We start from the raw sequence: 13,726 nt of genomic DNA on the forward strand, positions 1-13,726 counted from the left end.
TACTGGCCAGGGTGCCAGAACCTGACAGAAACCACACTGGTTGGGGTTTGGAGTAGGTGAGCTTATGTATAGGTGAAATTACATTTATATAGCATTTTAAAGTTTTCGAAGCATTTTACACACATGATCTCATTTCAGTCTCAAAACACTATGAGGTAACCACTACAGTTATTGTCACTCTCATTTTACAGATTAGGAAACTGAGGCAATAAAAGGTGAAGCGACTTGGCCAAGGTTGTACAGCTAGTAAGTGATTTGAATTCATAGGAACAAAGCTGGGGTCCAAAACAAAATTGTGCTTTTCCTTTCCCCGTTGGTCTTCATAGGAATCTGTTTCCCAAGGTACTTCTTCTGACGCGCCGACTTTGTGAGGTGAGCTTCGAAGGGCTAGGGATGGCAGGGGTGAAGATGGCAGGGGTAAGGATAGTGGAAAGAACTGCAACAACTACAGTAGAACAGAACTATTGTGTCGAAGAACAACTGCAGAGATCATTTGATTCAGGTCCATGTATTTTCCCCGAGAAAAATGCTCCCTGATTCCTTGAAATAATTCTAAGGCACTCTGTCCCCTTACCCATGCTCGTTGGCGAGGCGAGAGAAAGGGAGTGTGGAATAGATGCTGTGGGGCGGGGGTGGGGGGATGCAGGGAGAGTCAGCTGGTTCTCTTAGCTCCCCCACCTTTGAGTTGTAATGGTATTTCCTTCAGATAGACTAGGGCTTTCAGAAAATACTTTAGCGGAGATCAAAGCGCTGTCTCTCCGGGTCCCACTTTCTCAGTTTGTCCAAGCCCTGATTTCTCTTATCACCCACGCCACTGGGCTCTGACGCTGTGTATACAGAGAAAGGGCAGGAAGCTTTGAAGTGGGGGATTAGTCTGAGCCAGAGCCAGGCCTCGGAATAACAAACAATGCAGGTTCAACGCGAGTTCTCATCGGTAGTTCATTTTTCAGCCACAAATTCACTGTCACTAACGCAAGCAACATTGAACTCAGGCTATGGGGATGGGAGAACGAAGATTTATCTGGTGGCAGAGCCAGGACCCCAGGACAGGGAGGTCAGGCAGTTAGGAAATTTTCATTTGGGGACGTTTATATTTAAATTTTTGTGAAGCTCACTTTTATCTGAGTTTGGGAGAAAACGCTGTTTCTCACACACACAGTTTCTCTGGAGGAGGTGAGGGAGGAAAAGGGGAGGGGGATAGAAAGAGGAGGGAGAAGGATACGAGAAGGCACGGCGAAGAGACTGGGTAGAAAAACAGGCCAGTATCAGGGAGAAAGAGGGGGACCGTGCAGAAATCAGATCAGACTCATCTGCTTCTCCCAAGAGCAGGTGAGGAGGTAGAGGGTCTGGCTGGCCTTTGTTTTGTCTTCCTGAGATTATTTGTTTATCCCTTCTACACCTGCCTGGGGTGGTTGCTTCCCGCTTTCAGACCGGCCCCTGGACCTCTCATGCTGTGATAGCAGCTTTTTATCAGTGAGATTGTTGTCAAAACAGCCACAGTGAGAAAAACAGACTCACAAAACCTTCAAATGAATGAAATAGGAAAGGGCCTTCCCTACTCTCCCTCCACAAGGAGCAGGAAACAGGGACTAAAAAGGATTCAGGCTAGGAAGAAGATATTCAAGCTCACCTTGTCCGCACATCTGTCTCCACTGCAACCTTTTCCTCCTTCAAGGAAGACAGAAACTTCTTTCATTCTCCCCCTTCTAGAGAAGAGATTGTTAGGAGAACTAGACTTGAGCCACAGCCCTCTTTCCTAGCTATGTGACCAAGAGAAGGTCATTTCACCCCCACTGCACCTCCACTTATTCATCCATGAAATGGAAAAGAATAAGACTTGCATGGCCCATTTCTAATGAATGTTATAAGGCAATTACTTTGTCAACTCTAAGACCCTAGAACAGAGGTTCTTAATCTTTGGAAGTGAGGTTATGGACCCTTTTGGCTGTCTGGTGAAGCCTATGAATTTTTGAGAATCATGTTTTTAAATGCATAAAAGAAAATACATAAGATTAAGAAAGAAACCAATTATGTTGAAAGCTATCAACATATTAAAACAAAAAACAAATCCAGAGATCACAGGTTAAAAACTCCTGCCTCAGAAAAATAGGAGCTATTATAATTATGACCTTTATTTCAAAATACTTCAGTGCCATGTACCTCTGTCTGCATAGGCAAAGAAGGGGATGTCTACTGCCCAATCTACTGAACTGTACCAGCACCCTCAAATCATCCGGGCCAAAAAAAATATCCCTTTTTTAAAAAGTCATACCTCTTTAAAAATCCTTTAAAATGTATTTATGTCAATTATCCTACTCTGCTTTTGTTATAGACAGGGACCATTACTTATCTTGCCTCAGTGATTATCCCAGATAGGCAAGGATGGTGCAAAAAGATTTTGCAAATATCAGATTTGGGAACTCTTGATATTTCTTTCTGGAAAACAGGAAAGATTTGTCATTAAAAGGTTATGGTTTTGATAAGTTTCTTTTGGTAAGGGTTTGCAAAGATTTAAAATGCACCCTCAATAATAAAACAAAAACAAAACCAGAAACAAAATAGGCACCTAGTAGTTGAGGAATGGCTGAACAAATTATTCAATATGAATGTAATGGAATATTACTGCACTGGCAAGAAACACAAATATGAAGAATTCAAAGAAACATGAGAAGACTTGATTGAACTGATGCGGAGTGAAAACAGCAGAACCAAGAGAATGATATATATGCAATGACTACAGTAATGTAACCACTAGCAACCATAAAAAGCTGTCTAAGTGATGAATTGTAATGAGCAACCTAGGCCCTGGATAATCAACAAGGAACCTCATTTACCTCTCAGGAGAGGGGTGGGGACTAAAGATATGGAGTTTGGTGTAAGGCCTCAGAGTAGGTTGCTGTGTCGGCCTTTCTTAAATGTTTTTCCTTTGTTAGGAGAAAATGTTGGGGGGGGGGGGTGAGACTTAAGAGAAAATGATTGGTGTATAAAAAAGGCAAGAATAAAACTTTTTTAAAAATCTCATTCAGAGAGCATTTGCAAAGCTCTATATAAATGTGTGAGTTACTACCTTGAGAGGACTGCAGGTGGGGGCATGAGAAGAGGGAGTAAGTAAGGAGGAGCTAGGAGGAGGGAGGTGAGCGTCTACTCTGGGAAACAGGAGCTAACAGGGAGCATAATGAAGAGGAAGTGAGGCCAGTTAAATGACTTTTTTTTAATGAGAAGATTTACAGCATAGATAACTTTTTCTGTTGGAAAAGGAAGGGATTCTCCCCCACCCCCCACCCCTTCTCTGAGCCATCAGCAAGAAGGAAAATTTTTTATCATCACAACCACTATTTACTATTGTCATTATTCTCAGCTGCTCATCCCTGAACTTCTGCCAAGCTCACTCACCAACATCTGCCTAAAGCTGGAAGGTCTCCCCTCTCTGAGCCCTGGGGCTACTGGTAGACAGAGCAAACACCTGTGAGGGCCACAAGGATCTTTCTTCCTTGAAGTTAAGGTGTCTGAAGCTTTAACTGTCACCCAGAGGTGCAGGCATGCAGAGAATGTTCCATCATTCAAGCAATCCCAAGCAATCTTCCCATGAAAATGTCATCTATGGCTACTCCCCCCAAAATGGACAATTCTGGACTTGGATCTCTTGCCCTTTTCTCCATTCACTATCCCTAAAACCCTATTCCTGAAATGGAATGAATGGAAACATGGAGAGAAGCTCTGCAAAACCATGGCACAATGATAAAAACTCCTTTTTCCCCACCCCAGAAAGGTAACCAGTTGTGTTTCTGCAGAGTCCTTTTATTACTGAGACACCAGATTTCCCCAGATTATGCATATGAGAAGAGTTGCCTCAATGTGGAAAGAGTGTGTATTGGGGGTTAGGAAGAGGGGAGTCAGAAGAGAACAGCCACTTCTGCCTATTATTATTTTCCGGCTAAAATAAAGAGGAAAATTGAGGTTCATAATAAGGAGATGGGTTAGGAGCAAGTAATTGACTTCCCTTGAAGGCAACACACTCACCTCAGCACTAAATTATTATTAATAATAAAGGATGATGATGATTGTAACTCCTATTGATAAAGTACACTTACAAAGTGATTTACACATACATAATATCATTTAAGATGTGAAGATTTGGAATTATTATCCTGAATTATTTCTGAAATTTAGTTGCACAGCTAGGGGAAACATTTATACAAAAGGGAAAAAAGGCGTTAGGTTTTGCTATAGTAACGGAGGTTACTTGTTGGTATTACTACTACTCATGCCTCCATTTAAAGTGGGGGAGTTGGAATCACCAGGCAAAGAGATAGTTTCCAACAAACCCTGCTATTGGGAAGGGGGAAATATGGGAGGTCTGAAGCAGTGTTTCCAGACTGACTGCGCACACAAATCTAATTCATCGGATCTATTGCTCCCCTCACCCTTTCATTTTGGTCCCGCACACGCAGTCTGAATGTCTCTCCCCCTATCTCCCCGGCTGTCTCAACCTCCATCTCTCTCCCCTCAACCCTGTTCTCTCCCACAGACACCATCGCATTTTAAAGATGTTTCCACTTTATAAATCACCCTTCTGGCAGCCACCCCGAGAGCTGCTTGGCCCCGACCCCCTATCCCCTACCACACACCCACACCCCATCGGCGCCTTTGCCCCAAGGGGGAGAGGAATGAGAGGAACACCCTAGGGCAGCCCCCAAGCTTCCCATAAGTAGTTGGGGGGTGTCCTTCACTGAGACAAGGATGGCGCTCTTGCTTAACCTGCCCGCTGAGTTGACTGTCGGTCCCCCTTCCCCAGCACCTGCCTACCGGACAAAAACCTTACAAATCAGAGCGGAGAAAAATCCCGAAATCTCTCCCCTCCTGCCCGGTTTACACTGGACCAACTCAGGTGTATCCCAGATTCCCTTCCTTCTGCCTGGAAGCATCTCATTTAAATCCATACAACTTGGAGCTTCTAGGCTACTCCCTGAGGAGAGCTGGGATGAGGGGGTTGGGTGGGTAGAGGAAAATCAAAGTCCCCTTCTCTTCCGCCCCATGCTGAGTCTGCGGCAGCTGGAGGGAGATCTCGAGGTTGCCAGGTACCCCCTCTCCAGAGACTAAAGAACTCCAGAACCGGAGGTCCAAGAGTACTGGGTGATATTTGCCTGCTGTTTGCATAGTTCTGTATGTCTCCGACCATGCCTCCGGACTTGAAATTCGCAGGAAGGCACAAAGTGTTTCTAGAAGGTCTGGGGTTGAGGCCTGGATCTAGACGGTTGGCGTCTATAGGGTCCTGAGCTGCTACAGCTTAATCCCTGGCGGGCGTCGGGGGGGTAGGAGGTGGGGGTGGGAATGCGGGACGGGAGGTTGAGGGATAGGGTGGCTAAGATTTGAGCATACAGTTCCAGTTTGGGCTCTCAGCCCAGGGTCAAACTAGCCGAGGGCTCAGGGGATGAAGGAACATCGGTCTCACAGACCTGACCCCTCCCTACGTAAGATTAACTCTCCCAACCTCACCCTCAAGATCTCCAAAGAATACTCCCACAAAAACTGACCTGCCGGCTTTGGTAATAATCATCTCGGTTCCCGCTTCGTGAAATTTCTTCCAGAGTTCCTTCTCGTGCAGAGTCACCTTGATATTCTCGATTGTCTGAGAGAAGCGGGGAGAGGACAAGCAATCACGCCGGGCCCCTGCTCTGGGCTCCCTCCCCTAGGAAAGCCGTTGATTCCGGAGGGGAGAGGGGGCCTCCACTTTTCTGAGCTAATCAAAATTCCTATTTTCGGTCTGGCCTCCTGGATAAGAAATGGGGGTCTGAGAGGCTTAAAGGCAGGAGGCACCCTACACCCAGCTGGAAGGGGGATTGAAACTCAAGAATCCGACAAAGGTAGATGGGGGTGGGGGGTGGGGCAAGACCGAGGTCACCAAAGTAGTGTTTAGGGAGAGTGGGAGGAACGGATGGTGGTGACTCGTCCCTTTTTTCTTGGCGTGGGGACACACACCACTCTCCCCCAGAAAATTGGGACTAGGAAAGAGGAGGTTACCCCTGACTCATCCTGGGGGCTTCTTGTCCCACTCTATGAGACTCCCAATGATTTTTGTCGCCCCTCTCAAAGCACAACTCTGCTCACGGAAGACTGTTACGTCTGGCTCCAAACCAACGACGACTCGGAACTGGGACTAAGCCGATTGCATACTACAAAATTTCGGAGCAGGTAACCTGGTCCTCAGGAATCGATTTCTCTAATTCATTCCCCCGCTTTCAGATTAAAAAATACTAAATGGACGAGTCACTTTAGAAAATTAATATTTCTCCCTCTTCATAATATGTATGTATATGCACAAAATAAACACATCTAAAACCATTTTTGAACCCCACGAGAGAGTCTGAGACCCATGAAGGATGGAAACAAAAGAGAGAAGCGGTCCGGACCCTCGCCTTATTCGAACGCGTGGGACAGGTGACTCCGGCCCTTGGGAAAGGAAAAGCCAGAGTCCGAGGTTTCCTCCGAGCTTCGGACCTTTTAACGCGGCAATTGGAAGTATTTCGCACTCTGGCGAAATTAAATCGTTAAATTTATCTGCCCTAAAAATCTGTTTTTTTTTTCCTCCTCATCTACCAACGCGTCGGGTAACCCAGAAAATTAGAAGAGTGGGAAACGGAATACAAAATAAATGCGCGTGGGGTTGTTGCGCTCCTTTGGCCCTGAACCTCCCACCAAGATTGTACAGCGTTCGACCGAAATTCGACACAACTGGAAATTCGAAATTCGAATGTCTGGAGGATCCGAAATTCGAGTGTCTGCCAGATTTGAAATTCGACTATCTACGAGATTCGAAATTAGAATATCTGTGGGAATCGAAATTCAGGCCAAGGGTGATTCCTCTAACAGGCTAGTCAGGTTGAAAGTCGGGAACACTTTGCTTTTCTCCAGTTCCCTTCTCTTCCTCTCTTCCCCAAGAGGCTTGCATTTTCCTCTCCTCCAAGCTTTCTCTCCTCCAGAGAGCCTCAACCTGCGGCTGGTGTTCCTCGCTGAGAAGCCGCTTCCTCGACCCGGGGTCCTCACCCCATTTTGCCAGCTAGTTGGCGTTGAAACCCAAGTAGGCAGTGGCGGGGATGAGAAAAATGGAGGGGGTGGAAAACCAAAAGAGCACAGACTTCCGCCCCATCCCTGGTCTCTAACCTCTAGGCCTGGATACCCAAGAAGTCTAAAAAGTCCCGAAGATCTAGGAATCTCGGTCAATATGGCAGGACCCTATCTGACACAATTTGGCCAGAAGTTAAAGGTTTTTTTCTTGCTGAATTATCCAGGCACCTAAATCATTGTGCCTAAGCACAGATCCCGTTGGAGGGAACGAATTATATACCCACCAAAAAGAGAAAGGGAGTGGGCACTACTAACGACCACTCCCCCACCCCACCAAAGCCCCGGGGGGAAGAATTGCAAACAGCCCCCGGGCCTGGGCTGCCCATAAAAACAAGTTACAAAGCAAACCAGACCCAGCCGATAGAGCTAGTGCCCCGCCAGGCAAGGGGCCCAGGGACACTTTGGGAGTGGGGGGAAGAAACATTTAAAAGCCCGGCCATCTGGGTCTGGGACAGTAAATTCTTCACTTTTATGGGCATCTCGGGAGAGAAGGGCCCTGCTCTGTTTGGAGCCCAGATCTGGGGGGAGACGGGGCACCCAACTCAGATCAGCCCTGAGTGTGTGTGTGTGTGTGTGTGTGTGTGTGTGTGTGTGTGTGTGTGTGCGCGCGTGTGTGTGCACGCGCACGCGTCTGTAAGGGCATGATTGTCCTCTGACCGATATAGAGTGATGAAAAGGTCCTATCTACAAAGAGACAAACACCAGGGTCTCCCTGTCCCAGGCACTCTCCCAGAAAGACACAGAGAAGCCTCCGGACAGACACTCTGGTGGACTCCGGCCCCATTTCCATCCCATCAATCCCCAGCAGTCCATCCCAATTAAGCCCTCAGTTCCTACCTGCTCAGCATCTTGGCCCTGGGGGCTGCTGAGGGGAGTACCAGTAAGGCCCTGTCCACCCAAAGCTGGCTCTGGAGCTGAGGCCTGCTCGCCATGTGCAGGGGCTGGGGCTCGGAAGCCCTCTTCACTCTCAGAAAGGCCCTTGTCCTGAAGCATCTCCTGTGGGACATATACAGACACACAGAGCAAAATGTGACTTTAGAGTCACAGCAGGGGTCCTGTGACAGAACCTGATGGCCTGGCACTGGTAGTATAGGAGCCTTGTAACACCTGCAGGGAGCTGCCCTCTAGCTCATGTGGCAATACTATATCTAGAGCCCCTCCTCTCCTGTACCACCTCACCCTGGATATGTGTGCATGCGCTCTGTTCAGCATCTGGATGTCTACATCCCCAGCTCTGTCCCTAGCTTTAACTTTAGTCAGCTCTTAGCTCCCCACGTGCCTTTATCTTTCTCACTGTTTCTGTGTCCAGCTCCAGCCCTAGTCCCATCTCTGGTACCCAGCTCCATCCTTTTCTATCACTTGTCAGTTGTGATTGTGCCCCAGGCTGAGGCACTACCAGAAGCCCTGATTCTCTGACTCCAAATCCTGAGTGTACTGTGTGGCCTGCACTGAGAGGGAGTGTGGCGCAGGCAAGCAACTCCAGTCAGAGACAGATCCTCAAGGTTGGAGAGAGATGACTTCAGAAACTGAAGGGTTCACTTTGCAAACAGACAGACATGGGAAACCTATAGTCCATTTTCCACTAAAATACCACAACCAACCACTGACAGACAGCATTTGCAGACAAGACTAAACTGGACCTCCACAACTCAGGCCAAGATAAAAGCATTTCATATCCTTGGGCCCAACTAAACTGTACCCAGTGATTTGGCCTGAATGACCTAGTTAAAAGCCTGTCCTGCCTTTTGCTTGGACTGTGGATTCTGAATGTTTAGACACAGAAGACTGGCTCAAATTAAGCTAAAATTAAAATACACAATTTTGAATTAAGTGGAGGCAGCATGGAAGGAGGTATCTCTAAAATATCAGATTCTTCTCAGGTGACCTCAGTGTAATAACTAGGGACTGGAAATATCTGGGAAGAGGGGACTCAGGATCATAGGTCTCAGAAATCTACTTTTCTGCTCTTAAAGCACCATCGCTCCTGCCATCCTGACATTCATGGGTCCATCCCAACCTCCCCACCTGTGAGTATCCCTGCCAAATCACCAACCTTCACCCCTCCAATAACTACTGCCTGAAGAAACCTAGAAATCTCTCCATCATTCCTGGACTACTCTCTATTTTCTCCCTATTTGTTTTCTTTTTCCATTCTTGGTTTAGCTCTTTCCTTTTTTTCTCCTGTTCTCTAATCTTCTGCCCCTCTGTTTCATTTCTGTTGTCCTCTGTTTCTCCCCTCCATCCTCATCTTTTGCTTTCTTCCCTGCCTTCCCCCCTCGCCTGGGCTCTTCTACAGTTTTCTCTGCCTGGAGTGGCTCCCTCCTCCCCCCTCCCAAGCCCGCACCCCCTAGGCCTTCTGAGTATAAACAAGCCAAGTGCAACCAAAGAGATAAAAGCCAGCAGAGGCCAGGGACTGGGAAAAGCCCATAAAGATAAGCGCTGACAGACAGACAGACCCACAGACAGACACTCAGACGCAGGCCACAGAGAAATGATGATGGAGATGCGCGAACACACAGAGGAGTGTCCTAGACTTTCGGAGGTCTCCAAGACACCTCTGCCCCTTGGTTTTCTTGATCTTAAAATTAAAAATAACAATTATATTTTGAAAAATGTAAAAGCGAATCATTTCCCTTCTCCATCCGGTTAACCTGGACTGGCCAGAGCCTTTCTATTCTGCTGCTCTGCCCTCTCTCTAGCAGGCCCTGCTTGCTATAGGGCCAAGCCAGAGACAGAGGCCCTGGTACCCTTACCCAGCAGCTTCGCCTCTCAGTGCCTCGGAGTCCTGCGGCTGGCAGAAATCAGAGAGGGAGATCCCAGAGCCCCCGTGGGTCCTGCTAAGCCTAGCCCTACCTCTAGGCAGCGGAGAGGGATCGGGCAGACCTCAGCCGGGGCACTGAAAGGGAACTCCAGGAAAGGGCCAAAGACTGCGCTCAGCAGAGGCTGGATCGTAGAATCACCGGTCCCAGCCTGTTACATTTTCCCTAGCAATATGCAGGGATGAAAATCCAAACACCCCCTCCTCCAAAACACAACACCAGCCAGCCCCAGACACCCACAGAGATGTACAAAGTCAGGCTGCCCCCTGACTCCCGAGAAACCCCACCAGGCCCGCTCCCGCTCGAGCTGTGCAGAGTGCAGTCCTCCCCCATTCAGAGCCCAGGGCGCTGGCCAGGCTCAGGCCTTCCCCTGGATCTTTAGGCACCAACCGCCGGGACTGGGTCCTGCGCCCCTAGGGGCAGCCCCTTCTCGCCTTTCTCTCCATGTCCCCCAGATAAGCAGCAGCCTCGGCCTTCAGCGCTGTCTTGCCCGCTCCAGAAGCCCGCCTAGAAACCAAGTAGCCCAGGGCAGCTCAGAGCTCTGGGCTCATCCCAGAGAGGCCTGACTTTCAAGTCTATGGCAAGAAGACTTGAAGGTGAGGGGTGGGGAAAGCAGGTAGTGGGTCCATTTCACCTGGGAAGCGGCCCCTGTCTGAGAGTTAGTGTGGCTGCTAGGTTTCACCAGATATTCTGGCTGATGGGGACCGCGGAGCCTTCCAATCTTCACTGTCCTGGGCGTTGAGGGGGTGGGAAATGGGAGTGCGGATTTCCGAGGACCACGGCTAGAAGAGCCTCCTGTAGCCCGTGGTTAGCGATCCTAGCTGTCCTTTAGTTAATATCGCTGTCTCAGGCTTGATGTGACCCCAAGTCACAGCAACTCCATCCTAGCCGGCCCTTGATGCCGTTACTGAGCTCCCAGTGGCCACTGGCGAACTTTGAATTACTGAGGTCCGCGAGCGTCTCCCGGCTCCTTGAAGGCTAGGATTCCCTTCTTCCTGGTTTGTGTTCAGCTTCTCCCGGCTTTAAGGCAGTTCTCCTTTTCTGGTCTTGCTGTCAAAACTGCGGCTCTTCCAGCACACTCGCAGATGACCCTCCCTCCGCAGCATCCCAACCTCCATTTCCGTTAGCTCTCTCACCTTTGCTATGCGGTAACTTAGACGAAAATCTCCCAGTCCCCGGCAAGCTTGCAGCAGCCATCCAGCTGCTAGTGCGCTGGTTTAGTGTGGGCAAATCCGAAATAATTCCTTCAATTTCTGCGGTTTTAAATATATTCCCGTAATCTGGTCCCGGGTTCTCTCTTTGAACTCCCTTATTTCTCTTTTCCTTCTCTCTGTTCCTTCTCTTTCTTTCCTTTTCTTTCCCCTCTCTTCCCTTTCCTGTTTTCTTTTTTCTTTTTCCTTCTTTTAAAAAAAAATCTGCATTTGTGGTATCATAACCATTGCAACTGTTCTTTCATTTGTTTAAGACATTTGCTTTTCTTCCTAATATGTTGAATTATAATTCCCCCTAACCCGCACTTTCCTTAAGAATACTTTTAATACAGTTATTGTCATTTTGGGGTCATGGACTATATTATAAAAAGATCTTCACTGCCATTTAGAAGACTTATACCTGTTTGGGTTACTGCAATTAGCAAATTTCTCTCGTTGCTCTGATTACTGCAGTTCACACCATCCCAGATCTATAGCACTAGTCACCTTTTTTTCCTACCCGTTAGTTCTACAACTATCTCTCCCGATTTCAGTCAGTGGATTCACTGAACATTTTACTGTTTCCCTTAAAAAAAAAAAAACAAAACCTTAGATGCTATTTGTCTCTTGGGTTTAATCCTTTTCAATTGAGTACCGTTATTCGGAATAGTTTTGTTTGTTTGTTTGTTCTCTTTTTGTTTTTTGTTTTTGTTTTTTTTTTTATGCTTTGCTTGTCATGACTAGGGCTATGGTACTTTGGTTATCTCAGGCAATTTGATATCTAAAACATACTTCTCGGATTCTTAATGTGTCTTTCTCCTCTCATCATCATTATTATAGAACTAGGTGGATAATTTCTGGTACTTTACCATTTTCAATTCTGTAGCTACTGCTTCGCTGGTCTTTGTCAATGTCTCCACAATTCACGTTCTAGTTATTTCTTCAGTCATGAATAATGTAACTGTTGCTCTTAGTACCTGGGCTGCTATCAGTCATGTTGCCTCGATAGTTCTAGTCACTTTAGGATAATTTATAATGTTATTAAAGTAGTTATAAAGAGCAGTCGGGGAGCGACTTGGCTTATTTAGCCTACTGTCGCCTTGTCAGTTGCAGATTTCCAATCACTTTCAAAACTGTACCAATGTTTAGAACCTCACGGGTTCTCGGAGCTGCGGACAGTCTGCGAACCCAGGTGAGGGTGAAAAGTTCCTGGGTCGAGGAGTCCCGTTTAAATAGCCATCATGGCTTGGACAATAGTGGCTAATTCTGCTCCTACCGTCTTGTCTTTTTAACTGTTTTGATTCTTGTTGGTCCTATGTTATGGAATTCGTTCCCCCTTTCTATTTGGAGGAGAATTAACATTGTTACTTTGGCTCACTATTTGAATGCTGGTCTTTTCGTTACTGTTATCTCGAAACCTTAGGGGCATGTTTCATATCCGTTATTCTACCTCCCTGGACTGTGGTTCTGCCCTAACTCTTTTCCTAAGCTGTTCCGTTATTCGCTTTTTTTTTTTCGGTATGCCTTTCTCCCATCCTGCTACTGTCATAGACCCGGATTTCTATTCCCATTTCCCTGATTTAATTCCACTCTCGGTCTGCGTTTCCTTCCCCATCACGCATGGCACTGATTCGGAGGAGCCGGGACCTTTTCCTCTATGGTCCCCAGTGATCAGCTCCTCCAAGTGCTCCCCATCCCTAGAACCGCAGACACTTACCCTGGCTGGGCTCAGGCTAGCCCGGCTGCCGCATCCGGAGGCTCCTGTGGCCCGGGGGGACCTAGGGGTCCGGAGTCCGGGAAGGAGAAGACTCACGGGTTCTGGGGATGGAGGCTACAGAGGTTGGGGGCTCAGAGTCGATTGGGTCAGTGTCCAGCCACCCGCCTCACCCTCAGGGCCCGACACATCCCAGTTCTGGAGCCCGGCCCTTGATCTCCTTTGCAAGCTGAGGTTTGGGGCTGGGCCTCCCCTCCCTCTCTCCCTCCCTCCTTCCTTCACTCCCTCCCTCCCTCCCTCCTTCACTCCCTCCCACCCCCGGCCAGGCGGAGGCCCGGCCTGGCCCCCCCTCAGGCGCTGACGTTGCTACTGTCAATCAGGACTGCTCCCGCCATCCCGCTGGGGTGGGGGTGGGGGGCAAGCTTCCCCTGCACCCCACTCCAATCTACTGTCCCGACACCCCAATACCCTAAGCTGAATGAGGCCAGCAGCCTTCTGCTCTAACATTTGGGGCTGGGCCCCTCTGGACTAGGAAGGGACTGAGGAATCCGCATGGTTTAGATTAGGAAGGCGGGAAGGGAGAAGCCGGCCAGGACACACTGACTGTCAGACAGAAAGACTCACGAGAACCGTGTAGGGGCTTAGCCAAGCCTGAACTTGGGCAGCCACAAAGCAGAGAGGCCTTCTTGCCTCCTCAAACCCACAGACATCTAAACACAGAGATACTCACCTACAGAAGCCAAGGAACTGGCATGGAGACATACTCACAGATACACATATTTGCTAAAGAACACAACACAAACCACACCCACACCCCAATAACCACACATATTTATACTCACACTCATTGACATACATAACCTTATACACATATTTAA

The 13,726-nt window shown here is 48.0% G+C and overlaps 1 protein-coding gene across 7 annotated transcripts in view; it reads right to left on the reverse strand.

Annotated features, from left to right (window-relative positions):
* TBX4 (T-box transcription factor 4) overlaps nt 1-13,726 on the reverse strand; it is a 54,672-nt gene that overhangs the window by 38,480 nt on the left and 2,466 nt on the right. Inside the window, exons 1-3 of one of the 7 annotated variants that reach the window (XM_072646915.1) lie at nt 12,852-13,098; nt 7,963-8,121; nt 5,535-5,629 (exon numbers count right to left, since the gene is read on the reverse strand). In XM_072646915.1, coding sequence (XP_072503016.1) covers nt 5,535-5,629; nt 7,963-8,118 — 251 coding nt within the window. In that variant the 5' untranslated portion in view covers nt 8,119-8,121; nt 12,852-13,098. The other 6 variants (XM_072646917.1, XM_072646916.1, XM_072646914.1 and 3 more) reach the window with 6 other exon arrangements.

This window comes from Notamacropus eugenii, chromosome 2 (genome assembly GCF_028372415.1).
Source record: "Notamacropus eugenii isolate mMacEug1 chromosome 2, mMacEug1.pri_v2, whole genome shotgun sequence".
Taxonomy (NCBI): Eukaryota; Metazoa; Chordata; class Mammalia; order Diprotodontia; family Macropodidae; genus Notamacropus; species Notamacropus eugenii.